Here is a 25594-nt window from a genome sequence, read left to right on the forward strand (position 1 = left end):
ATTGGGGTGAAGGTATAAAATAATATAAATTCCAACGAGAGGTGAAATTGGCGAGTCCAGTCATGATACGACTCACATGAACCGACTCGGTTAGGCCGGGTCATTCTTGGATTAGTTCAACAAGGTAATGAATTTATAACACAAAAGGCCATTAAAACCAGAACGTTAGTCAGTTTATTTAACATATTTCGAACCAACAATACTCTCCAGAATGCTGGGTAAAATGGAATGCAGTCCGACACGCAGCACTCCTGCTATTGGGAGGTGAAGGGGTGGGAACCAACGGGTGGTGATGGAGTTCTGGAGGAAAACGTGGAGCGCTACAAGGCAAAGACAAAACATTCAAAAGAACTGTTTCTGACATTTAATCCCAGCATGACCGTGTGCCGATATTACAGAACACGAGATGTATATGCGAGGCAACGACCCTCAGGCCATGGTGAGAAGCTGAAACGCTCACTATTGTTAGCAAAGCGAAGGTGACCAGAACATGCTCTGCGAGCTGGCTAATTGTAGGTCATGTAGCGTGGTGTGGCGCTGAACTTGGCGTAAGACTTTATGACCTTGTTCACAGACTCCAGGAAGTCCTTCTCCGTCGCTACCTTACGGCGGGCTCGGATAGCAAACATCCCGGCCTCCGTGCACACGCTCCTGATCTCTGCTCCTGTGGATGCATGGGGAAAAGGTCGGGTCAGCATGACCGCACACGTGCAGGTCGGTGTCTGAAATGTCCCGACAGCCCTTGAATGGTAACAAACACTACCTTGAGGTACACAAATTGCCATCATCACACCGCAAGGATGTCGAACGATGAGGCTGCACAATCAAATGGATGGTCAAACCCCAACTCTCGGCTCATTGTGCCAGGACCTGGCCTAGTCACTTAATGAGACAATTCCAAACAAACCCCCTCTCGATATAGAGCACAGACAGCGGGAACAAAACATTGATTACTTAAACTCTGATGAAGTCACTTCATTACAATCCCGACCTGTGCTGTTTGGACAAAGCCTGGCAAGCAGTTCAAAGCGGATGTCCCTGTCCACAGACATGGACCGTGCATGGATCTTGAAGATATGCGTCCTTCCCTGAAAAAGAGGATTGAGACAGGTGTCCCACAAAGTCCTCAACAATCCCATTAAACGATGAACTATTAAACTTATGCTCGATATTCCACTGAAAATCAACTTGTTACAGGTCTGCCCTTCCCAAACATCTACTGAGGACCTGCTAGTTCTCATGCATCTGGGGCCTACTGGGACATCTCGTTTCACAAATCAACTTGTTCCAGGTCTGCCCTTCCCAAACATCTACTGAGGACCTGCTAGTTCTCGTGCATCTGGGGCCTACTGGGACATCTCGTTTCACAAATCAAGTCCTCTCCATGTCCTGTGCCATTATTGAGTGTGCTCGTTCAAAACCTGATGCTTCCCACTCATGGAGTTTTCATCTTAACCTTCCAAACACATGGGTCTTACTCACACAAGTCCAAAGGCCTAGGTCATGAACAAGGGTGGGAGGGGGGTGGGGGGGTGGGGGGGGGCATTATCCACCATCCTCAGAGTGGAGCACTTTAAGGAACCGTAGGACACAGCACTCAAAATGATGAAGTCAACGAGATGACAGCACCCTTTACACTCACCTCCAGGTCTGGAAGACCAAACTCAATCTTACGGTCCAAGCGTCCCGGCCTCATCAGCGCAGGATCCAGGGTGTCTGGCCGGTTGGTTGCCATGAGAACCTTCAAAGCATCGAGGCAAAGATGACGTGTGGATTCCGTTTTATCGCAATACAACCACCAACTTAACCCCCACAAAGAACAAACTACAGCAAACTCCACACCTGTCACCAGGTCAAAATCAATGGTGAAGCTTTCGGTGAAGAAACGAGAATGTAAAAAATTATCCCGTTAATAGGCCCTCGTTAAGCAGGGCCCAGTGTGCCCGTATCAACGCATTACTCGCGCTCACTTTGATGTTACCACGAGGATCAAATCCATCCAGCTGGTTGATCAGCTCCAGCATCGTCCGCTGAACCTCATTGTCACCTCCAGCACCGTCATCGAACCTCGCACCTGGGAAAGAGCAACGGTCAACCGGTGAGACCAGTACAAAGGGCTAGATTGGGAATATGAGAGAAGGCAGAATCTGCAAACTCACCTCCAATGGCATCGATTTCATCAAAGAATATGAGGCAGGCCTTCTTGGTACGGGCCATCTCGAACAGCTCTCGAACCATGCGGGCACCCTGATCGAAACGAGTCACATGGTTTCATAAGATCACAGGAGCAAATGAATGAATGAATGATCATTTTAAGGCCATTTTCCCCGCTAGAGCGGGGGTTAGCGTTGCGGACCCCATGACAATCATGGTTCCCTGTTTGAGGCAATGTTTTTATGGCCGGATGCCCTTCCTGACGCCAACCCTTGGTCACGCTCTTACGATGCGCAGGCATACGGTGTACCTATTCTAAACCGGGGTACACACCGTGATCATTCATCCCAGCAAGCTGGTACTCAATTTGCCAACCTCGGAAGGATGACAGGCTGAGTCAACCCCCCTGGCGTTAATTCAGCGATCGACCGGGATTCGAACCCAGGACCCTAGGATCCCAAGCCGGCACCCTAACCGCTAAACCAACAGGAGCAACTTGTATAAATTAACATAACCTTCATGGTAGGACGACACTCGATGTGATTATGTTCGTGCAGAGGATACTATGAAGCCCCAGTTCACGAACCCCTCCGTCCTCACCTCACCGACGTATTTCTGCACCAGCTCTGAGCCAATGACGCGGATGAAGCACGCGTCCGTGCGGTTGGCCACAGCCCGGGCACACAACGTCTTTCCGGTCCCGGGAGGACCAAACAGTAAGACCCCCTTGGGCGGCTCAATGCCGAGGCTCACAAAGCGCTCGGGCTGTGAAGAGAAGAGGAAGGGGTCCATCCATTACCAGGAAGAAACGCCGCAATGAAACTATTAACCTAAATGATCGGGAAAACCATCGGATCGGTATTTATATAGTAGAACGAGGAAAGGGGACAAAAGGTCCCTTTAGAATGACTCCTACGCCGCTCCTTACGTGCAGCAACGGCGTCTCCACCACCTCACGGAGCTTGTCTATTTGCTCCTTGCACCCACCGACATCGCTATAGGTCACATCCGGTTTCTCCTCCACCTGAACAATGGGGAAGGGACAGGTCACCCCAAACACGGTTCACAAATTTGCAGGGAGAAGAATACCGTCACTCCAGTTTCACTCGGTCTCAAAGACCGGAACGCTATGGACGGCTTAAGGTGCAGCGCTGTGCAGCGCGGTCCGGTACCTGCATCATGGTGACCGTCGGGTCGATTTTCGGGGGAAGGGGTATGTGGATTTGGTACTTGTTCCGATCAACACTGCAAATATTCACATCAACACAAGTTAAAATGGCAGAAGAAGCATCACATGTACAAAATCGTGATGTCTGAAGATAGTTCAAAAATATTGTAGGACAAAAACGGAAGGACGAGAATTCTAAATATTTATTTCCACAAGATACACAACATTACAGGAAGCTGGGCCTATGCAAGGTCACCGGGTCAATGGAATGGTCTGTTAGTTTCCAATGAAATTCCTGGCTGATGATGCAGAGCCCAGGTTCCAAATCCGATACATCGCACGTCTTTATCCATCGTTTTTAATGTGCTCGTAATTCATGTCTAAATGCACCGACATCACCAAAGCCTGTCCTGTGACCGGCGTGTGACCTATATACGAGGTCAGCAATGGGCCCGAGAGTCCCAGGAAAATTTAAATCCCTATCAGGGTTCGGGTGTGAATCAGTGGACCCGTTCAAATTGTCATCCGTCTGGTGAGGGTTTTGCATTTACGTCCGTTTGTTTGCCTGTATAATTTTTTAATGACAATCATGACGTCATATGCCACGTGGTACGGCCGCCATCTTGGAAAAACCGAAAACTTTTCACCTCGACAGCTCCGAAAGTGCTCAATGGGAAAAAATTAAATATGGCTCATTGTCAAGTACTCTGCATGGGGAACATATATTCATGATGATGTCATTGGTGTCTTCATTATGACGTCATAATTAGACAAGTAGAATGCTTGATCCGATCAGTCTGAAAATTATTGTGCATGATCTACAAAAATTGCATGGGATAATTAAATTGATGAAGTCATCGGTCACGTGGTTTGGCAGCCATATTGGATTGAACAGAAATCCATGTCATCAATAAACCACACAAACACAGCAGCTCAAACACCACACAAACTACAAACACTTCCTGGCGAGCGTCTGCAATCTCCGATTGCTCTTTCTTGGTGCTTATTTTCATTGTCTACATTGATGGAGGTTTTTACTTTAAAAAAATAACAATTATCTTAATAATAAACAATCAGCACCCAACAACCAAACACGGACAGTCCAACACCCAACGACCAAACACGGACAGTCCCAACACCCAACGACCAAACATGGACAGTCCCAACACCCAACGACCAAACACGGACAGTCCCAACACCCAATGACCAAACACGGACAGTCCCAACACCCAACGACCAAACACGGACAGTCCCAACACCCAATGACCAAACACGGACAGTCCCAACACCCAACGACCAAACACGGACAGTCCCAACACCCAACGACCAAACACGGACAGTCCCAACACCCAACGACCAAACACGGACAGTCCCAACACCCAACGACCAAACACGGACAGTCCCAACACCCAATGACCAAACACGGACAGTCCCAACACCCAACGACCAAACACGGACAGTCCCAACACCCAATGACCAAACACGGACAGTCCCAACACCCAACGACCAAACACGGACAGTCCCAACACCCAACGACCAAACACGGACAGTCCCAACACCCAACGACCAAACACGGACAGTCCCAACACCCAACGACCAAACACGGACAGTCCCAACACCCAACGACCAAACACGGACAGTCCCAACACCCAACGACTAAACACGTTCAGTCCCAACACCCAACGACCAAACATGTACAGTCCCAACACACAACAACCAAACATGTACAGTCCCGACACCGCAAAGAGAACATGATGGACAGTCCCAACAATACAACAACCAAACATGGACAGTCCCAATATCCAACAACCAAACATGGACAGTCCCAATATCCAACAAACAAACATGGTCAGGCCCAATATCCAACAACCAAACATGGACAGTCCCAATATCCAACAACCAAACATAGACAGGCCCAATATCCAACAACCAAACATGGACAGGCCCAATATCCAACAACCAAACATGGACAGTCCCAATATCCAACAACCAAACATGGACAGGCCCAATATCCAACAACCAAACATGGACAGTCCCAATATCCAACAACCACACATGGACAGTCCCAATATCCAACAACCAAACATAGACAGGCCCAATATCCAACAACCAAACATGGACAGGCCCAATATCCAACAACCAAACATGGACAGTCCCAATATCCAACACCCAACACCCAGACATGAACAGTCCCGACACCCCAAAGAGAACATGACAGACAGTCCCGACACTACGGACAAAGACAAACCCAGACAAATGGGACAGGCCAGATGCGTAGTACGACTTGTGCCATAGTTTCAAGGTCATGCAAATGTACAATTTTGAGACATTCGACGACATTTAGTACACGAGCCGCACTATGTAGACAAACACAGTGATAGAACATCGTTTATGTTTTCATAAAACTCACCCAACACGCATCCCTTCCTCAATGTCGGTCGGAGCTACCTGATCTCCCAAATCCACCACAAACTTGGCAAATTGTTTCACGTTGATGATGTATTTCGCGTCTTCACCCTCGGCATTTATTATCTTTGTGCACCTGAAGAGGGCAGGTGAGCAATGCACACCCAAACACTTACAAAATCACCAGGATGGCTTTATGTGGATGTGTTATCACTGTCAGGCATTAGACTCTCCAACCCACGAAGAAAAAAATTAACGCTGCTGACTCCCAGCAAGGCCTACCTGGCCACTTGGAGCGGCTGCTCACTCTGCAGCGTTTGCTTGTCAGCTGCGAGGTCCCACAAGGCCGGCGGGGCGAGTCCCGTGTCGGACTCCTTCATGCCTACACGTCACGCATCACAATTCAGCACAAGCAAGTCGAAGTCTAATTCTACAGCATAAACCACCACGAAAGGTCAAGGTCTAATTCTACAGCATGAACCACCACGAAAGGTCAAGGTCTAATTCAACACCATGAACCACCACGATAGGTCGACGTCTAATTCTACAGCATGAAGCACCACGAAAGGTCAAGGTCTAATTCAACAGCATGAACCACCACGATAGGTCGACGTCTAATTCTACAGCATGAAGCACCACGAAAGGTCAAGGTCTAATTCGACAGCATGAACCACCACGATAGGTCGACGTCTAATTCTACAGCATGAAGCACCACAAAAGGTCAAGGTCTAATTCAACAGCATGAACCACCACGATAGGTCGACGTCTAATTCTACAGCATGAACCACCACGATAGGTCGACGTCTAATTCTACAGCATGAACCACCACGAAAGGTCAAGGTCTAATTCTACAGCATGAACCACCACGATAGGTCGAGGTCTAATTCTACAGCATGAAGCACCACGATAGATCGAGGTCTAATTCTACAGCATGAAGCACCACGATAGGTCGAGGTCTAATTCTACAGCATGAAGCACCACGATATGTCGAGGTCCAATTCTATATCATGAAGCACCACGATAGGTCGAGGTCTAATTCTACAGCATGAAGCACTACGATAAGTCGAGGTCTAATTCTACAGCATGAAGCACCACGATAGGTCAAGGTCCAATTCTATATCATGAAGCACCACGATAGGTCGAGGTCTAATTCTACAGCATGAAGCACCACGATAGGTCGAGGTCTAATTCTACAGCATGAAGCACCACGATAGGTCGAGGTCTAATTCTACAGCATGAATCACCACGAAAGGTCAAGGTCTAATTCTATATCATGAAGCACCACGATCGGTCGACTTCTAATTCTACAGCATGAAGCACCACAATAGGTCGAGGTCTAATTCTACATCATGAAGCACCACGATAGGTCAAGGTCTAATTCTACAGCATGAAGCACCACGATAGGTCGAGGTCTAATTCTACAGCATGGGGCACCACGAAAGGTCGAGGTCTAATTCTATATCATGAAGCACCACGATAGATCGACGTCTAATTCTATATCATTAAGCACCACGATAGGTCGACGTCTAATTCTACAGCATGAAGCACCACGAAAGGTCAAGGTCTAATTCAACAGCATGAACCACCACGATAGGTCGACGTCTAATTCTACAGCATGAAGCACCACGAAAGGTCAAGGTCTAATTCTACAGCATGAACCACCACGATAGGTCGACTTCTAATTCTACAGCATGAAGCACCACGATAGGTCGAGGTCTAATTCTACAGCATGAACCACCACGAAAGGTCAAGGTCTAATTCTATATCATGAAGCACCACGATAGGTCGACTTCTAATTCTACAGCATGAAGCACCACGAAAGGTCAAGGTCTAATTCTATATCATGAAGCACCACGATCGGTCGACTTCTAATTCTACAGCATGAAGCACCACGAAAGGTCGAGGTCTAATTCTACAGCATGAACCACCGCGAAAGGTCAAGGTCTAATTCTACAGCATGAAGCACCACGATAGGTCGAGGTCTAATTCTACAGCATGAAGCAGCATGACAGGTCGAGGTCTAATTCTACAGCATGAAGCACCACGATAGGTCGAGGTCTAATTCTACAGCATGAAGCACCACGATAGGTCGAGGTCTAATTCTACAACATGACGAAGCTCATGGACCATGATCCACCACGGGTGAGGGTGTAGCCTTTTACTGCCGACAGAGAATCACAAAATAATCTCATGGTGCATTGTTTACAGTTAAGTGTTGATGGTTCAATAATGAACAAGCCAAGTCGACGTAATGATAAACATGATCAATATCTACAAAGGGTGAGAAAGATCGTGCACACGTTTGTGAGATCATGGCGAACCAGGATGTTGAAGGACGAGAGCCAAGCATGCAATTGGACGGATATTAGCGTGGCATGCCAAACATGCAAAACTAGACTATGACTAGACTGTGACAAGCCGACAAAATACTCAATATTACACGATAAACGTCAACAGCTTCAAACGACCAGATACCATGCAAACGTACATACCGGTGAGTTCATTTATTTTCTTGAGGAGGGCTTGCACATCGTCGTCCACCTGCCGGATCTGTCTGGTGTAGGCATTCTGGCCCTGATAAAGGTGAAGATGACAAGGGAGACCGTATAAGAGCAGACATGATGAGGAGCTTGCTCTGCACAAACAATGACCACCCAGCACGATTACAATGCAAGTCACACGATGACAGTGTGCACTACCTCAGGGCGGGGGGGCCCCTTCCCTCACACCTTGCTCAGCTCTACGCTGTGGAAACCAAGATCTTCAAGATCGTCGCCATTTCCCATGCTGAAGCTGAGTCTATGGGCCTATCAATTTCGTATCGCAGACAGGTCTGTGGTCTCTGTCTTCAACCACCTCCTTTCTGGTCTTTCACCCTCTGCTCTTTCCGTGCTTTGTCCCCCCCCCCCCCCCCCCCCCCAGGTTTGTGAAATTTGCACATAATCCTCCATCAACCCCCTCCTGGCAAAACTACCTAAATCCAGGATCACTGCTCACCTCCACTTATTCGATCCTCTCCCCATGACCCCTCCCCACCTGTGGGACCAACTTCCACATCCTTTTAAATCTCATTCTTCCCTCCAAGTCTTCAAGACAGTTTTCAGTATCATCTCAGATCATCCCCAATCCAAAACCATGATCTTCCCAAGGCAGTAGAAGAATTCCCAAGGCACGCGGAGGATTCTCAAGGCAGTAGGAGTATTCTCAAGGAGTATCTCTCTCACAGGTGGCAGGCTTTTGGGCTCTCTATAATACATTCTTACACCGGCCCTTGCTGCTCCTGCCCTCTCCTAAAGCTGCCCCCCTCAAGCCACCCAGGTCACACGCATTACTCGAGAAACCCTCACCTGCTCACCCTCCCATGGTCACATGCATTACTCTAGAAACCCTCACCTGCTCACCCTCCCATGGTCAAATGCATTACTCTAGAAAACCTCACTTACTCATCCTCCGAAGGTCCAAATTCGTTGCCCAAGTGCATTCATTAATCCCCTTATTTCCCCAATTGTGGCCTCATCTCCATGCCTGTTGTCTCATCCTCCTTCAACCAACCTTTACAAATGTGATGCCCATCTCACGCACGGACGATTTCCTTCAAACTCACTCATTCCTTGCCATTCTGTTCCTCTCTGGGCCATTGATATAGTGTTTGTGTTATTCCTCCTTTCCTCCTGCATTCCCACCTTCACCTCCCCAACCCACAAAGTCCCTGGTGGTTTGTGATCCTGATACCCTTTGTCGTTTATGTCATCCGTGAACATAGACCCTTTTACAAAAATGGACCCAAAACAAGTGGACATTACAGAAGGGTTTCAAAATTATCTTCTGACAATGGGAACGCATGGCAGAGATTGTCAACCTGTAGGAAAACGAGTGATGCAAGTGTGCGACGGATCCTCCATCATTTAACGAGATGTGACGAAGACCTTCCTCATCTAGTCAGAGTGTAATGGCGTCCACACAGGAACACAATGGCGTCTGTCGCTCATTCGAACAACACACAGTGTGTGTTGCTGGATACGAGTACAAAGTCATGATTAAAATGAGACAACGTATGAAATATTTAATAAATAGAAATCTATCTTGTATCACTTACGTAGGTTTTCAATAATGCAATGTCACCTTCATCCAATGCTGCGGAGACAAGACACAGCAGATCAACAACGTCAAGGTCCCTCAATTATGTACACACGTACACCTTCTCACACTGCAGGTACATCATTTATACATGTACACCTTCTCACACACTGCAGGTACATCATTTACACATGTACAACCTTCTCACACTGCAGGTACATCATTTATACATGTACACCTTCTCACACACTGCAGGTACATCATTTACACATGTACAACCTTCTCACACTGCAGGTACATCATTTACACATGTACAACCTTCTCACACACTGCAGGTACATCATTTACACATGTCCAACCTTCTCACACTGCAGGTACATCATTTACACATGTACACCTTCTCACACCGCAGGAACATCATTTACACAGGCACACCTTCTCACACACTGCAGGTACATCATTTACACATGCACACCTTCTCACACAATGCATGTACATCATTTACACACATAAACCTTCTCACACTGCAGGTACATAATTTACACATGTACACCTACTCACACTGCAGGTACATCATTTACACATGCACACCTTCTCAAACTGCAGGTACATCATTTACACATGTACAGTTGTACACCATCTCACACACTGCAGGTACATCATTTACACATGTACACCATATCACACACTGCAGGTACATCATTTACACATGTACAACCTTCTCACACTGCAGGTACATCATTTACACATGTACAGTTGTACACCATCTCACACACTGCAGGTACATCATTTACACATGTACACCTTCTCACCCACTGCAGGTACATCATTTACACATGTACAACCTTCTCACACTGCAGGTACATCATTTACACATGTACAACCTTCTCACACTGCAGGTACATCATTTACACACATAAACCTTCTCACACTGCAGGTACATCATTTACACATGTAAACATACTCACACTGCAGGTACATCATTTACACATGCACACCTTCTCAAACTGCAGGTACATCATTTACACATGTACAGTTGTACACCATCTCACACACTGCAGGTACATCATTTACACATGTACACCATATCACACACTGCAGGTACATCATTTACACATGTACACCCTCTGAAACAGAGCAAGTACACCACCATTTATATATGTACACATGTATACCCTCTCACACAGACTGCAGGTGCATCATCGTTTACATCTGTACACCTGTATACCCTCTCACACAGACCAAGTACACCACCATTTATACATGTACAGTACCTTCAGAAAGTATTCACCCGCCTTGACTTGTTTCACATTTTGTTGTTGTATCTTGAATTTAAAAGATTAAATTGAGAGTATTTGTCTCTGATCTACACCTAATAAATACCACATAATGTGAAAGTGGATTTTTTTTTTGTTCATAATTTTTTACAAAATAATAAAAAATGAAAATATGAAATTTCTTGAGCGAATCAGCATTCAACCCCTTTGCTATGACACTCCAAATTGATCTCAGGTGCATCCAATTTCCATTTACCATCCTTCAGATGTTTCTACAACCTGATTGGAGTCCACCTGTGGCCAATTCAATTGATTGGACATGATTTAGTTAGAAACACCTTTCTATATAAGGTTCCACAGTTGACGGTGCATGTCAGAGCTGAAACTCTACCATGAAGTCCAAGGAACTGTCCGTAGAACTCCGAGATAGAATTGTGAGGAGGCTTAGATCTGGGGAAAGGCATAAAACAATTTCTGGTGTTGAAAGTTCCCAAGAGCACAATGATATCCATCATTAGGAAATGGAAAGAATATGGAACAACTCAGACTCTTCCTCGAGCTGGATGTCCGACCAAACTGAGCAACCGGGCAAGAAGGACCTTGATCAGGCAGGTGAGCAAGAACCCAACGACCACTCTGCCAGAACTACAGAGTTCCTTGGCTGAGATGGGAGAACCAGCTGGAAGGACAATTATTTTTTTGTTTTGGTATACAGAATCGAGGCTCGTGAAAGAGCCAACATTTATCAAACAAACAAATCAAACAAACAAGCAAACAAAGTATATAAAAAGGGGAGCGGTCGACAAGATGGGGAGAGAAGGGGAGGAAGCACACAAACACAACATTTGAGAGCAGGGACATCGGGAGATGTTTTTGGAGGGAGAGCGCCTGGGGGGAGGCAGGATAGGTATAAAACGCAAGGACGCAAAGGACTTCCAGGAAAGAAGTCAAAAGTCACCTCAAAAAAGAGGATTTGGGGTGAAATTAGCGGGCGTAGAAAAGATCAAGGTTTTGGATGGGGGAAGATAAGAGATGGTGGTGAACAGCCGTTTTAAAGACCTGGAGGGAGGAGTGGGATTGAAGAGAGTGAGGGAGTTTGTTCCAGAGGCAGGAGAAAAGAGGCATGAAGGAGTGAAGGTGAGCATAAAGTCTTGATTTTGGCAGTTTAACCATAAGAGGGTTGCAGGCAGATCTTGTGCGACCTGTAGGAATATTTGGGGGACAGAGCCCAGAGAGAGCTGGGGGAGCAAGGCCGGAGAGGAGTCGGTAGAAGACGGAAAGACCACTAACCTGCCTGCGGTGATTAAGTGAAAGGCCCTCGGAGATAGCGTCATCGTGGGAGATTCCAATGATTCTGAACGCTTTGGTTTCAACAGCGTGAAGACGAGCTAGGTGTGAGGCAGGAGCACCAGACCAGAGGGGAGAGCAGTACTCCATTGAGCTGCGGATGAAAGCCTTGTATGTGGTGAGGAGCTCAGGTGTGCCAAGGAAGGACTTCGCACGACGGAGGATGCCCAATCGGCGACTGGCTTTGGAGGCCAGCTTGGAAATGTGGTTTTCCCAGGAAAGATCATGGCAGATAGTGAGACCCAAAAGCTTGAGTGACAGAACTTCTTGGAGAGGATTATTCAGAAAGTAGATGGGAGGGTTGTCCAGTCGGTCTTTTCGGAGAGACATCGTAGAGTGTGAGATTTGTCAGGATTGAAAGACATGTTCCACTTGTTTGCCCAGTCTGTGATTTTGTCCAGGTCTGCAGAGAGTGAGGAGGCTGCGGACTGCCGATCTGAGGGATGAGGAATGGAGCGGCAGAGAGTAGAGTCATCAGCAAAGAGATAGAGAGGATTTTGAGATAGAAATCCAGAAATACCAGAAAAAAAAGAGATAGAAATCTCTGCAGCACTTCACAAATATCGGCTTTACGGGAGAGTGGCCAGACAGAAGCGACTCGTTAGATAAAGTCACATGACGGCACACCTGGAGTTTGCAGAAAGGCAGGTGAAAGACTGAGTGCATGAGGTTAAATATTCTGAGGTCTAATGAGATGAAAATTGAACTCTTTGCCCTGATTGCAAAACGCTAAGTCTGGCGGAAACCAAGCACAACTCATCACCGGTCGAACAGCATCCCTACCGTGAAGCATGGTGGTGGCAGCATCATGTTATGGAAATGCTTTTAAACGGCAAGGAATGAGAGACTTGTAAGGATTGAGGGAACAATGAATGGAGCCAAGTACAGGCAAATCATTGAGGGGAACCTGCTTCAGAGTGCAAAAGACTTTAAACTGCAGCGAAGATTTATGTTCAACAGGACAATGACCCCAAGTGTACAGCCAAAGCTACACTGGAATGGCTTCAGAACAAGAACGTGAAAGTCCTGGAGTGGTCCAGACAAAGCCCAGACTTGGATCTCATTGAGAATCTGTGGAAACACTTGAAGATTGCTGTTCACTGACGCTCCATATCCAACCGAATAGAACTTGAGCAAATCTGCAAGGAACAACCGGAGAGACTCCCCAAATCCAGATGTGCAAAGCTGATACAGACAAACCCGAGAAGCCTCGAAACTGTAATCACTGCTGAGGGCGCTTCTACAAAGTGTTGACTGGGGGGGGGGGGGGGGGGGGGGGGGGTTGAATACTTATGTAAATTAGACATTTCTATATTTTATTATTTTATTATTTCGTAAATGTATAAAATAATGATAAATGACATTATGGGATATTTTGTGTAGATCAGTGACAAAAAAACCCTCAATTTAATCCAGTTTAATTTTGGCTATAACAACAAAATGTGAAAAGGTGAAGGTGTGTGAATACTTTCTGAAGGCAGTGTACAGTGTACACCTGTTCACACAGATTGTAGGTCTGTATACATCACCATTTACACCTGTACACAGACCAAGTAAATCACCAATTACACCTGTACACAGACAAAGTAAATCACCAATTACACCTGTACACAGACCAAGTACATCACCATTTACACCTGTACATGGACCAGGTACATCACCATTTACACCTGCACACATGAAAACTCTCACACAGATTGTCGGTCTGTATACATCACCATTTACACCTGCACACAGACTAAGTACATCACCAATTACACCTGTGCACGGACCAGGTACATCACCATTTACACCTGTACACATGGAAACCCTCACAAAGACTGTCGGTCTGTATACATCACCATTTACACCTGCACACAGACCAAGTACATCACCAATTACACCTGTACACGGACCAGGTACATCACCATTTACACCTGTACACGGTCCAGGTACATCACCATTTACACCTGTACACATGGAAACCCTCACAAAGACTGTCGGTCTGTATACATCACCATTTACACCTGCACACAGACCAAGTACATCACCAATTACACCTGTACACAGACCAGGTACATCACAATTAACACCTGTACTACACTCCACCACAATAGTATGGGTAATGGAAGGGGAATGGATACAGATCAGGTACATTACAATTAACACCTGTACTACATTCCACCACGAAACTGTTTGGTGTTATCGAAGGTGAATGTAAAAATTAATCAGACTCTCACCACGAATCGGCTTCTTCTCCTTTTCCTCGACCTCCTTTGCCTTCCGCTGGTCTTCACCAAGGGAATCTGGCATGTTAACCACTTACTGTGTGCGCGTTAACCACAACCGCTTCAACAAGGCCCAACCTTCCTACAGGAGCCTCTAACTCAGGGAACAACAGAAAACACGTATTCAAGCCTCGACCACAAGGCAAGGCCACAACTTGAACTTAGTCAGCAACAAATCGCTCCCAGGATCCTTTGCGCTAACCGGAAGCGGAAATTACTACAGGCCTTTACGTTGAATCTTTTGATCTATATCGAATACTGTATATTTTTATTAACTATATGTTGAGAATAAATGTGATTAACTGAATTATACAAAGGTTCTATAAACATACACCGCCTTAAATTCCGGGCTGCAGATCGATCGATCCGATTCGTCTGGCGTGGTGCCAACAGGGGGACGCTGCATCAAGGAGCACGCAGTACTATGCACGCGAGGCTGTACGATGTACAGGTAGACCTTGGATGTGACGATCTGACGGTGTGTCGGGGATAATCGCACGTTACGTTACATACAAAATCGGTTACGGTGTCATGTGGAGCATAAATGTCTCACCTTTCTGGAATGTTCATAGTGGGAGATCTCAGGTGTACCCTCAGGTGTACCGCTGCCGGCCGAACGAACGCAGGTAATGCTGCGCACAGGTGGGATGCCAAATGTAAACAGACAATGAAGAAACGGCGAATAGCAAACCATGAACCAATAAATGTGACATTCTTGTGGGATCTACAGTCGAACATCAGATATGGACAGCAGGTTCGTGAATGACTTGGGCAAAATATTTTTTAAAACTTACTGCCGCTCAATTTTTAGCTCACCTGGAACATAGTCCCGGGGAGCTTACGCAATGGCGCATTGTTCGTCCGTAAACACCTGCACCTTATTCTCCAAAACCACTGATGGGATTGTGACCAAACTTGGCACAAATGATATTTGTTGTGTTGTGATTAAAGTTTGTTCACGGCATTTTAAAAAAACCGGGGTCTATGGGGGTTTACCGGGGGTTTATATTGTTTAAACCTTCGATGGAGGCATCAAAAATCCTACATAAACGCAGCCATTGGGCCTCGGAGGCCCAACAGATGTATGCGTGTAATGTTTTTTTTTTATAGATTTTTTTTTCTTTCATATCCTTTTTCAGCTCATGGCTGTGTATTTGCTCAGAAAATGTGAATCATTGATCCTATTAGTTGGAAGAATCCCATACAAGTAGTGAATCTTTTTTTTTTTTTTGCCAAAAAATGTTTTTGTTCTGGGTTTTTCAACTTTTTTTTTCTTTAAAAAGTTGAGGCTCATGGAGGAGTATTTGTTCAAAAAAATATGATTCACTAATCCTTTTATTACTCCCTCCAGGGAGTAATGCATTCGATCGTGTCCGTCCATGTATGTGTGCGTATGTTCGTGAACAAGATATCTAGTCTAGTAGGAAGACTAGGTCCCCCTGCACCCCCCGGAGATATACTTCTAATCAGTGTTTCTAGATTGGAAAAAATGTGTAGAAAATGACTAGCTATGGCCCCAAGCTGAAAAAATGTCCCACATACCATTTTTATGCAAATTACTGCTGCCATTATCAAAAAAACGATTTTTGACATATCTCAGCCAATATTGCAGATAATTGAAAAATGAAGGTGTCTAGACCCATGTTTTGAAGGGCATAGATCATGATAGAACTATTCATAACATGATTACATGTGTCTATGGTATACTAGTATGCATATTAGTGCTTTATTTACAAAATAATCACAGTTTTACGAAATAATAGACTCATATTAAGGTCCGTCTACACAGACGTTAACACAAAGTTTTATTTTTGACATAGTGGATACCATTTGACATTTGACATACCACATCGTAGTGGCATAGACTGTGTCATTCTCTGCTGGCGGTGTGAATGATGAGCCTTCAGGGAACTTCGGGCCAACGCGAGTAAAGTGCAAGGGTGGGAGAGTTTTTGGTGTGTCGACCTTCAGGCTACGCTGTTGTGACCTATTGATGGTAGGTAGCATTCGGTCCTTGCTGCTCTCGAACCCGGGCTTGACCTCCTGCACCATGATTCCTCCAGCACTGTTTACAATGTTGCTGCCGTGCACACTGGTAGTGGTTTTATTCAAGTTGTCCCACTCACAGTGGAATACAAGGTTGCCCTCTCCTGTCACAATTTGTGGTGTACGATAAGTTGAGACTTCATCCAGGACCTTGGCGAGAGCAGTTTCCAACTCCAAGGCGAAATCGTAGCTCTCAGAGTGTCCAAGCCTGTGTAGTATTGTGGTGAGCTGTTTGCTTCGGAACAGGTGCCTTACAGTCACACAGAGGAGAATGTGCTTTGGTAACTTCCATTTTCCATCTGACACTGCACGGCACAGATCTTGTCCAATGGAGAAGACCAGACGCTTCACCTTTTCTGTCTCGATGCCCTCCTTGCCAGTCATTAGCACGCTGAGAAAGCGGACAAGGTCTGGAGGTAGGATGTCTTCAGGATTGAGCTCCATGTCTTCAGCTGTTGGTGGCCATGGTTGGTCTTTACACTCTCTGAAAGCCTGTAGAATACCCTGGCGAAGTTGGAGGGCAACATTTTGGTTCTTGTTTGTGCTTCCGAGTGTGAATGCTCGTGCGAGAGCATTGGAAACTGTTATGTTTGAGCTGTGCACAAGCCAGAAAGAAATGACATCACATTTGTCATGATCAACCTTCGTGAAGTGGATATGCTCCTTGATTGGGTCATTCTGTAGGCGTTTCAGTAGTTTCTCTGACCGATAATTTGAGTTCTCATATCCATTCAGTTTCAGTTCCTCGACATAGAGCAAGCGCAAGGAAGAAAGCTGTAGAACTTTATTCTGCTGGATGACCTGGGTTTGAATGTGTTCCAGTACTGAGTTGAATGCCTTTTCATGGGCGGCTGACATGCAAGCCTGCTCCTTTGGTGCTTCGGCTCTGTGAATCGCACGCTCATAGTTGTAGAATGCTGTGCGGAAAGCTTTAAAACATGACGGATGGTGTTTGGCCTCACATGCAAAGAGGTCTTTGTTTTTCACCTTTCGATGGAGTCGATAGAGACCCATTTTCTCAGCCCGTGTTTCGATTTGCTCCCATGCATTTTCTTTGTTTTTAAAGGATGGGAAGGTTGTAGGCCTCTCAGTATTGCGATGAGCATCTTTGGTCTCAACTTTCTCACAAAATATACACTCTGGCGGGAAGATGGGTTCAGCAGAACCTCCTGGTTTACGAGGAGAGTGATGCCATGATGAGGTTGATGGCCCTGGTTCTGTATCATCTCCCAGACGATGAAAGTGGCGGACAAAGTGCTTATAACACTTGCTGTGATATCCTACTCTTTCTAGGTCATCAGGAAGAGTTGCCGGGATCTGATCACATACTGATTGCATACGACATGGGGAGTCATGCGGTTGGTTGAGACGTCTATCCCGGATCTTTTGAAGCAGTTGCAGTTTTTCTGAAGCAGATCCTTTAATTTTACGGAGGGGCGTGAAATCCCCATGATCAGACATGGATGGTACATGAAGGATGCATGTAGGAGGAGAGCTTTGGGCTGCAGGTTCTACACTCCGTTTTCTTTTGGGCATGCTTGCTGTCGATGTCTACCATCACTGTTAAATGACAAATAAGAAATCACGAATGAAGTTAAAAGTGCCTGTGAAAGGAGGCTCTGAGTTTTCAGTGAGGTAACAGAGGTTCTGAGTCATGTTCTACACTAGGGTACTTTTTAGCTGACTAAACCATGTTTAGTGGCATCAAAAGTGCTAATAGCTAAAACATCTAAATTCTTCCACACTAACGTTAGCTATCTAGGCCAATGAAACATTGTGCTAAGTTACTGTAGCTAGCTCAGCTGTCGTGCCTCTTTCTGGTTCAATTCATATACAGAAGTCAACAGATATGTCTCATGTTTGGCATTAACAAAAGTTTAAGTTACACCGACATTAGGAACATACTGTACATAGATGAGGCTAGCTTTAACGTTAGCTAACATGGTGCTAGCTGGCTCAGCTGTTATTCTGCCTGTTTATGATTTCATGCAGAAACTGAAGTCAAGAGTGTGAGTAACATTATAGTTAGCATCTTACCTGGCTAGATTGGAGGATGAATACCAAGAACAACACACAGATGGAATGGAAGACTGAACTTTCAACTGAGGTATTCAATAACATCAACGTTACCAATTGATACGAGCGCGCGACATTACCAATTGATACGAGCGCGCGAGCGCGCATGTTACATGGATGGAAATGTAAAATGGCAGCTATAGCAGCACTAATTTGGATCTCTAGTCTGTCATTTCTGCACTGTGATTGGATAACATAAAAAAATATGTTTGGGAGTTAACAGCAGGAGTTGGTAGATTTTACGTGGGCTGGGTGAGAAACCTTTAAATAAGCAAGTGAAAATCTCTCGCAATACAAAGTCAATGGTGGGAAGAAAAGTTGAGTGGTACCAATGTTACTGCCAATGTCCCGCCCCTATGCAAGACTCAGGAGCATCTTGTTGACATTTAACCTTGAAAATACCTGGGTTTAGACCCCTTATGTACCATGTTAAGTTATCTGCAGTATTAACGTATCCTTATCATTTGTAAAACTGATTATTTTGTAATTACAGCATTAATATGCATACTAGTATACCATAGACACATGTAATCATGTTATGAATAGTTCTATCATGATCTATGCCCTTCAAAACATGGGTCTAGACACCTTCATTTTTCAATTATCTGCAATATTGGCTGAGATATGTCAAAAATCGTTTTTTTGATAATGGCAGCAGTAATTTGCATAAAAATGGTATGTGGGACATTTTTTCAGCTTGGGGCCATAGCTAGTCATTTTCTACACATTTTTTCCAATCTAGAAACACTGATTAGAAGTATATCTCCGGGGGGTGCAGGGGGACCTAGTCTTCCTACTAGACTATCTTCGCTCCATAATCTGGAAAGGTTCTGAACGGATTTGGATGAAAGTTGGTGGGATGATTGCCCTTGGGATAAGGAAGAATTGATTAGTTTTTGGTGAAGCTCAGGATATTATTCCGGCTCCAGGAATTTTTTTGGAAAAGATTTTTTCTGTTTTTCTGCATTAAAGCTTTTATTCTCCCATCTCCCATCTCTACCACCTCTGAACATGTCTCCCATCTCTACCACCTCTGACATCAACTCATCCTGGGAATTCTTCCAAAGTAAATTGCTCTCTCTCATGCACAGATTTATCCCATCTCGTCTTCAGTTGTCATACCCTTCCTCCCGTCCATGGTACACGGAATCTTGTGGTGAGGCTGTTGCCCAGAAACAACTTGCCTTCGTCTCCTGGAAAGCAAATCCAACGGAAGGAAATCTCATTTCCTTTCACAAAGCCCGAAACAAGTGTGTGTCCACCCTCAGGAGAGCCAGGAAACAATATCTCTCCATTCTCAAGACCGAACTCTCTTATCTGTCTCCCTCTTCCAAATCCTGGTGGCGTCTGGTCAAATCCGTTTCTGGTGTTTGTTCCCCCTCCATCCCCTCCCTTACCTCAAACGGCTACACAGCTGACTCCGCACGTGAAAAAGCTGAATGCCTCAACTCTGTGTTTGCCTCTAAATCTTGTGTCCCAAACCCATCCCTCTCTGTACCCACCATACCCAGTCGTACCCTGCTGCTCCTGGACTCCGTGTCCTTTCCTCCTGACAAGGTGGAAAAGTTTCTGTCAACCCTCGACTCTGATTCTGCAACTGGACCCGACGGCATCAGCCCACGGGTCCTAAAATCCTGCTCTGCTGCTCTATCTCACCCTCTCTCTGTTCTCTTCACCCTCTCTTTTGCTCAAGGTCAACTGCCATCTGCTTGGAAATCAGCCAACATCACCGCTTTGCACAAAAAAGGTGCAAAAACAGATCCTAGCAACTACAGACCAATCAGCCTTCTCCCAATTATCAGCAAAGTCATGGAATCCATCATTGCTTCGGATATGAAATCTTTCCTCTTCTCCAATGGCTTGATCTCTGATCATCAATTTGGTTTCAGACCAGGTCACTCTACTCTGGACATGCTGCTTCTGCTGTCTCAACAATGGATGGAGGTCCTCAATGCCAAACAGGAAATTAGAGCTGTCTCCCTCGACATATCACGTGCCTTCGACACGGTCTGGCACCCCGCTCTGCTCACCAAACTCTCCTCCTTTGGTATCCATGGAAATCTCCACGCATGGCTGGCGGACTTCCTCTCTAGTCGTCGTCAACGTGTGGCCCTGAATGGGTTTCTCTCATCTCCTCTTCCTGTTCAGGCTGGAGTTCCCCAAGGCAGTGTTCTGGGCCCCGTGCTTTTTCTGGTCTTCATCAATGATCTCTCTGACTCTCTCGAAAATCCTCTCTATCTCTTTGCTGATGACTCCACTCTCTGCCGCTCCATTCCTCTTCCCTCAGATCGGCAGTCTGCTGCCTCCTCACTCTCTGAAGACCTGGACAAAATCACAGACTGGTCAAACAAGTGGAACATGTCTTTCAATCCTGACAAATCTCACACTCTTACTATGTCTCTCCGAAAAGATCGACTGGACAACCCTCCCATCTACTTTCTCAACAATCCTCTCCAAGAAGTTCTGTCGCTCAAGATTTTGGGTCTCACTATCTGCCATGATCTTTCTTGGGAAAACCACATTTCCAAGCTGGCCTCCAAAGCCAGTCGCCGACTGGGCATCCTCCGTCGTGCGAAGTCCTTCCTCGGCACACCTGAGCTCCTCACCACATACAAGGCTTTCATCCGCAGCTCAATGGAATACTGTTCTCCCCTATGGGCCGGTGCTCCTGCCTCACACCTAGCTCGGCTTCACGCTGTTGAAACCAAAGCTTTCAGAATTATTGGAATCTCCCGCGATGAAGCTATCTCTGAGGGCCTTTCACTCACTCACCGCAGGCAGGTAGGTGGTCTTTCTGTCTTCTACCGACTCCTCTCCGGCCTTGCACCCCCAGCTCTCTCTGTGCTCTGTCCCCCAAATATTCCTACAGGTCGCACAAGATCTGCCAGCAACCCTCTGATGGTTAAACTGCCGAAATCTCGGCTCTCTGCTCACCTTCACTCTTTCATTCCTCTTTTCTCCCGCCTCTGGAACAAACTCCCTCAGTCCCTTCAATCCCACTCCTCCCTCCAGGTCTTTAAAACAGCTGTTCACCACCATCTCTTATCTTCCCCCATCCAAAACCTTGATCTTTTCTACCCCCGCTAATTCACCCCAGATCCACCTTGTTTGAAATTCCAACTTCTTTCCTGGAAGTCCTGGCAGTGTCCATATGTTTTATACCTCTCCCACCGCCCCCTTCCCATGCCCCCCCCCCCCCAAAGCCCTCGCCCTCTCTCAGATCTCTCGATGTCTCCATGTCTCTCGGTCCCTGCTCTCAAATGTTGTGTTTGTGTCCTTCCCCCTCTCTCCCCATCTTGTCTACCGCTCCCGATGTTATATTACTAGAGTAGCTCATGGTGGTTGAGTATGCACTTTATTGTACAGACCTAAACTCTTCAGGAATCCACTAATTGAAGGTCCAGGAACAATATTTGGTTGGTAACACATTTGCCACTGACGGCGAAATAGCTGAAATGGCCACACCCCTTTTTGGGCCACGCCCCCTTTTTTGCCGTGACTATCTACAGAACCGTTGGACCTAGGAGGTTGCCCGACCACTCAAAATTTGCGCAATGGCCACATTATGGGGGGTCAGTAATACATTTTCATATCCAAAAGTCAATGGTTTTTAAGATAATTGCCAAAAACCGATTTCAACATGTTACGAACTACAATATTATTCGTAATTGTTCCTGTTCCTGTTCCTATTGTTCAATTACTTGATTCCTGAAGAGTCTAGACTAGACTAGAGTCAAGACTAGAGTCTAGACTAGAGTCTAGACTAGAATTTAGTCTAGAGTCTAGACTAGAGTCTAGACATGGCTAGAAATTCCGGTCATGGGTGTTTTGTCGTTGAGCCTGCATGCAGGCAGCGGTATCCCATAAAACAACATGGCGTCGCACCGAGAAGCAAGTAGAGGCCGAAGAGGCCTAGATTACAGGCAATTTAACTCTTTCTCCTCTGTTCTTAGGTGAAGGTGTTTAGGTGAAGTGTTAAAGTGTTCTCTGATGGCAAGTAATTCTACTTTCGATCCCTGCTTGCTGTGACTAAAACATGGTAAGTTTTTAAATAATAGTTGCATTTATTATATGCACATTAAATCAATCTGAAACAATATTTGTTCCATATCATTAATTAATCAAAAATATTTTGTACAGGAAACTTCAGTGTTATCAAGCCCAGCAGACGAAGCAGTTTACGATGGGACTGTATGCGTTATATGCAACACTGCATCAGGGAAAACGTTAACAGGTAAATTTTACCATAATCTCCAGTTTGGATTCAGTTTACAAGTTTTATGTGAATTGTATGTATATACATGAAGTGCTACAAGATCAGCAGTTGGCCATATAGATTTTACTCATGCTGAAACTTTTTTCAGGAACTGATGATGGTCGTGCCAAAATCCGGATGGCAGCACAACAATTGGATGATTCTTTCGTCATCTCAAGAATAAACATGTGCAGCAACACATTCAAGTACCATCAAAAGCCAAAAGCCTGTTATTCCACTTACATTCTGAAGTCGAAGAGATCAGTAAAAACCAATAGTGAGCCAGAACCTATGGAGGTTGAAGAGGGAGAAAGCAGTGACAGATATAAGGCCCCCAAAAGACGAAAGAGTTCCGGTAGCAAAGACGTAGAAAGGAAGTGTGTAATCTGTGACAGAGCAAGAGAGAGTAGTGGTAATAGGAACCGGGTGTTGTATCGCATATCGGAGTCCAACCGAGCAGCATTGTTCGTAGATGCTTTAAACTTTTATAAGGATGAAGTTAAGACCAGATGTGCTTTTCTGGATACAGCTGGTGATGTGTTTGCTGCAGATATCTTCTATCATGCGAACTGCTTCCTACAGTACGTGCTAAAGTATAAAAGACAAGTTGATGCATTGTTTGAAAATATCGAGCGATCAAACCAGGCAGCCACAATTGACTTAAACTGCAAACGTGTGTTTGATAGTCTCGATTTCAAAAGTAGCAGCTACAGTGTTTCCCACATTCGTAATCTCGTCAATGCTAACTTGGAGACAGATCAGCAAATAGATAACAGACGGACCAAGGTTCTTCTGATCAAGTGCTTCTGTGACACAATCTGTCAACCTTTCTGTCTTTCAGTCTTTCAGTTCCTGAAAAAAGTTTCAGCATGAGTAAAATCTATATGGCCAACTGCTGATCTTGTAGCACTTCATGTATATACATACAATTCACATAAAACTTGTAAACTGAATCCAAACTGGAGATTATGGTAAAATTTACCTGTTAACGTTTTCCCTGATGCAGTGTTGCATATAACGCATACAGTCCCATCGTAAACTGCTTCGTCTGCTGGGCTTGATAACACTGAAGTTTCCTGTACAAAATATTTTTGATTAATTAATGATATGGAACAAATATTGTTTCAGATTGATTTAATGTGCATATAATAAATGCAACTATTATTTAAAAACTTACCATGTTTTAGTCACAGCAAGCAGGGATCGAAAGTAGAATTACTTGCCATCAGAGAACACTTTAACACTTCACCTAAACACCTTCACCTAAGAACAGAGGAGAAAGAGTTAAATTGCCTGTAATCTAGGCCTCTTCGGCCTCTACTTGCTTCTCGGTGCGACGCCATGTTGTTTTATGGGATACCGCTGCCTGCATGCAGGCTCAACGACAAAACACCCATGACCGGAATTTCTAGCCATGTCTTGACTCTAGTCTAGACTCTAGTCTAGTCTAGACTCTTCAGGAATCAAGTAATTGAACAATAGGAACAGGAACAGGAACAATTACGAATAATATTGTAGTTCGTAACATGTTGAAATCGGTTTTTGGCAATTATCTTAAAAACCATTGACTTTTGGATATGAAAATGTATTACTGACCCCCCATAATGTGGCCATTGCGCAAATTTTGAGTGGTCGGGCAACCTCCTAGGTCCAACGGTTCTGTAGATACAGTCACGGCAAAAAATGGGGCGTGGCCCAAAAAGGGGTATGGCCATTTCAGCTATTTCGCCGTCAGTGGCAAATGTGTTACCAACCAAATATTGTTCCTGGACCTTCAATTAGTGGATTCCTGAAGAGTTTAGGTCTGTACAATAAAGTGCATACTCAACCACCATGAGCTACTAGAGTATATGTTTTATGTGTCGGTTTGTCTTTCTGTGTGATTAATGTTCGCTCTTTCACGAGCCTCGATCTTGTATACAAAAAAAAAAAAAAATAAAAATAAAAAAAAAATTCTTATTCTCAAATGATGTTTTTCTCCTCTAATTCCGAGATATATCAAAATTAATTCTCTGACAGTTAGGGCCTACTTTCTTTTTCATTTATTGTTTTGGGGAGAGGGGATGTTAAACAAAATGTATTATTCCAACTTGACCCACGGCGGGAGTATGCGCTCCACTGAGTGGCGTTCTAGTTTGGAATCTATACACGACTCACAATAAGTTAGGGATATTGTGGGAGTGAGTTTTTTGTCCCCCGTCGCACCACGGAGCGAAAGGGGGACTATGGTTTTCCCCTCCGTCCGTGTGTCCGTCCGTCCGTAAGCGAAGGACCGCATTCGAATTTGGTGTGTGGGTGAAACCCACGTCAAAATCCAAGATGGCCGCCGCCATGTATGTCTGATGCCATGTATGTCTGAACCTTGTGAGCGGAATATCTTGAAAAATAAGCGAAGTACCAACTTATAATCTGGTGTGTGGGTGTATCTAGGCACAAGGAAGAACCCTATTGAAAATTGGGTCGCCACGTCAAAATCCAAGATGGCCACCGCCATGTATGTCTGAACCTTGTGAGCGGAATA

General features: G+C 45.2%; 2 protein-coding genes across 2 annotated transcripts in view; both read right to left on the bottom strand.

Annotated features, from left to right (window-relative positions):
* The window catches only part of LOC137416241 (DNA-directed RNA polymerases I, II, and III subunit RPABC3), an 890838-nt gene that overhangs the window by 114291 nt on the left and 750953 nt on the right, over nt 1-25594 (bottom strand). The window lies entirely within an intron of this gene.
* Nucleotides 152-15036, bottom strand: PSMC2 (proteasome 26S subunit, ATPase 2). Its single transcript, XM_068106593.2, has 13 exons — nt 14649-15036; nt 9825-9862; nt 8221-8302; nt 6011-6110; nt 5733-5864; nt 3327-3399; nt 3083-3178; nt 2755-2919; nt 2160-2247; nt 1971-2074; nt 1643-1741; nt 992-1088; nt 152-664 (listed from the first exon to the last, which is right to left on the bottom strand). The coding sequence occupies exons 1-13, from the start codon at nt 14719-14721 to the stop codon at nt 507-509; spliced, it is 1305 nt and encodes a 434-aa protein (XP_067962694.1). The 5' UTR covers nt 14722-15036; the 3' UTR covers nt 152-506.

Source organism: Myxine glutinosa, chromosome 1 (genome assembly GCF_964187855.1).
Source record: "Myxine glutinosa chromosome 1, kmMyxGlut1.1, whole genome shotgun sequence".
NCBI lineage: Eukaryota > Metazoa > Chordata > Myxini > Myxiniformes > Myxinidae > Myxine > Myxine glutinosa.

What these genes read in the sequence shown, in the direction of transcription:
- PSMC2 (XM_068106593.2), bottom strand. Translation starts at nt 14,721, where the DNA reads ATGCCAGATTCCCTTGGTGAAGACCAGCGGAAGGCAAAGGAGGTCGAG. An exon ending in CAGCCGCTCCAAGTGGCCAG is followed by an intron (nt 5,865 to 6,010) that starts GTAGGCCTTGCT and finishes TGCCCTCTTCAG; the next exon opens with GTGCACAAAGATAATAAATG. An exon ending in TTGGTCTTCCAGACCTGGAG is followed by an intron (nt 1,089 to 1,642) that starts GTGAGTGTAAAG and finishes CCTCTTTTTCAG; the next exon opens with GGAAGGACGCATATCTTCAA.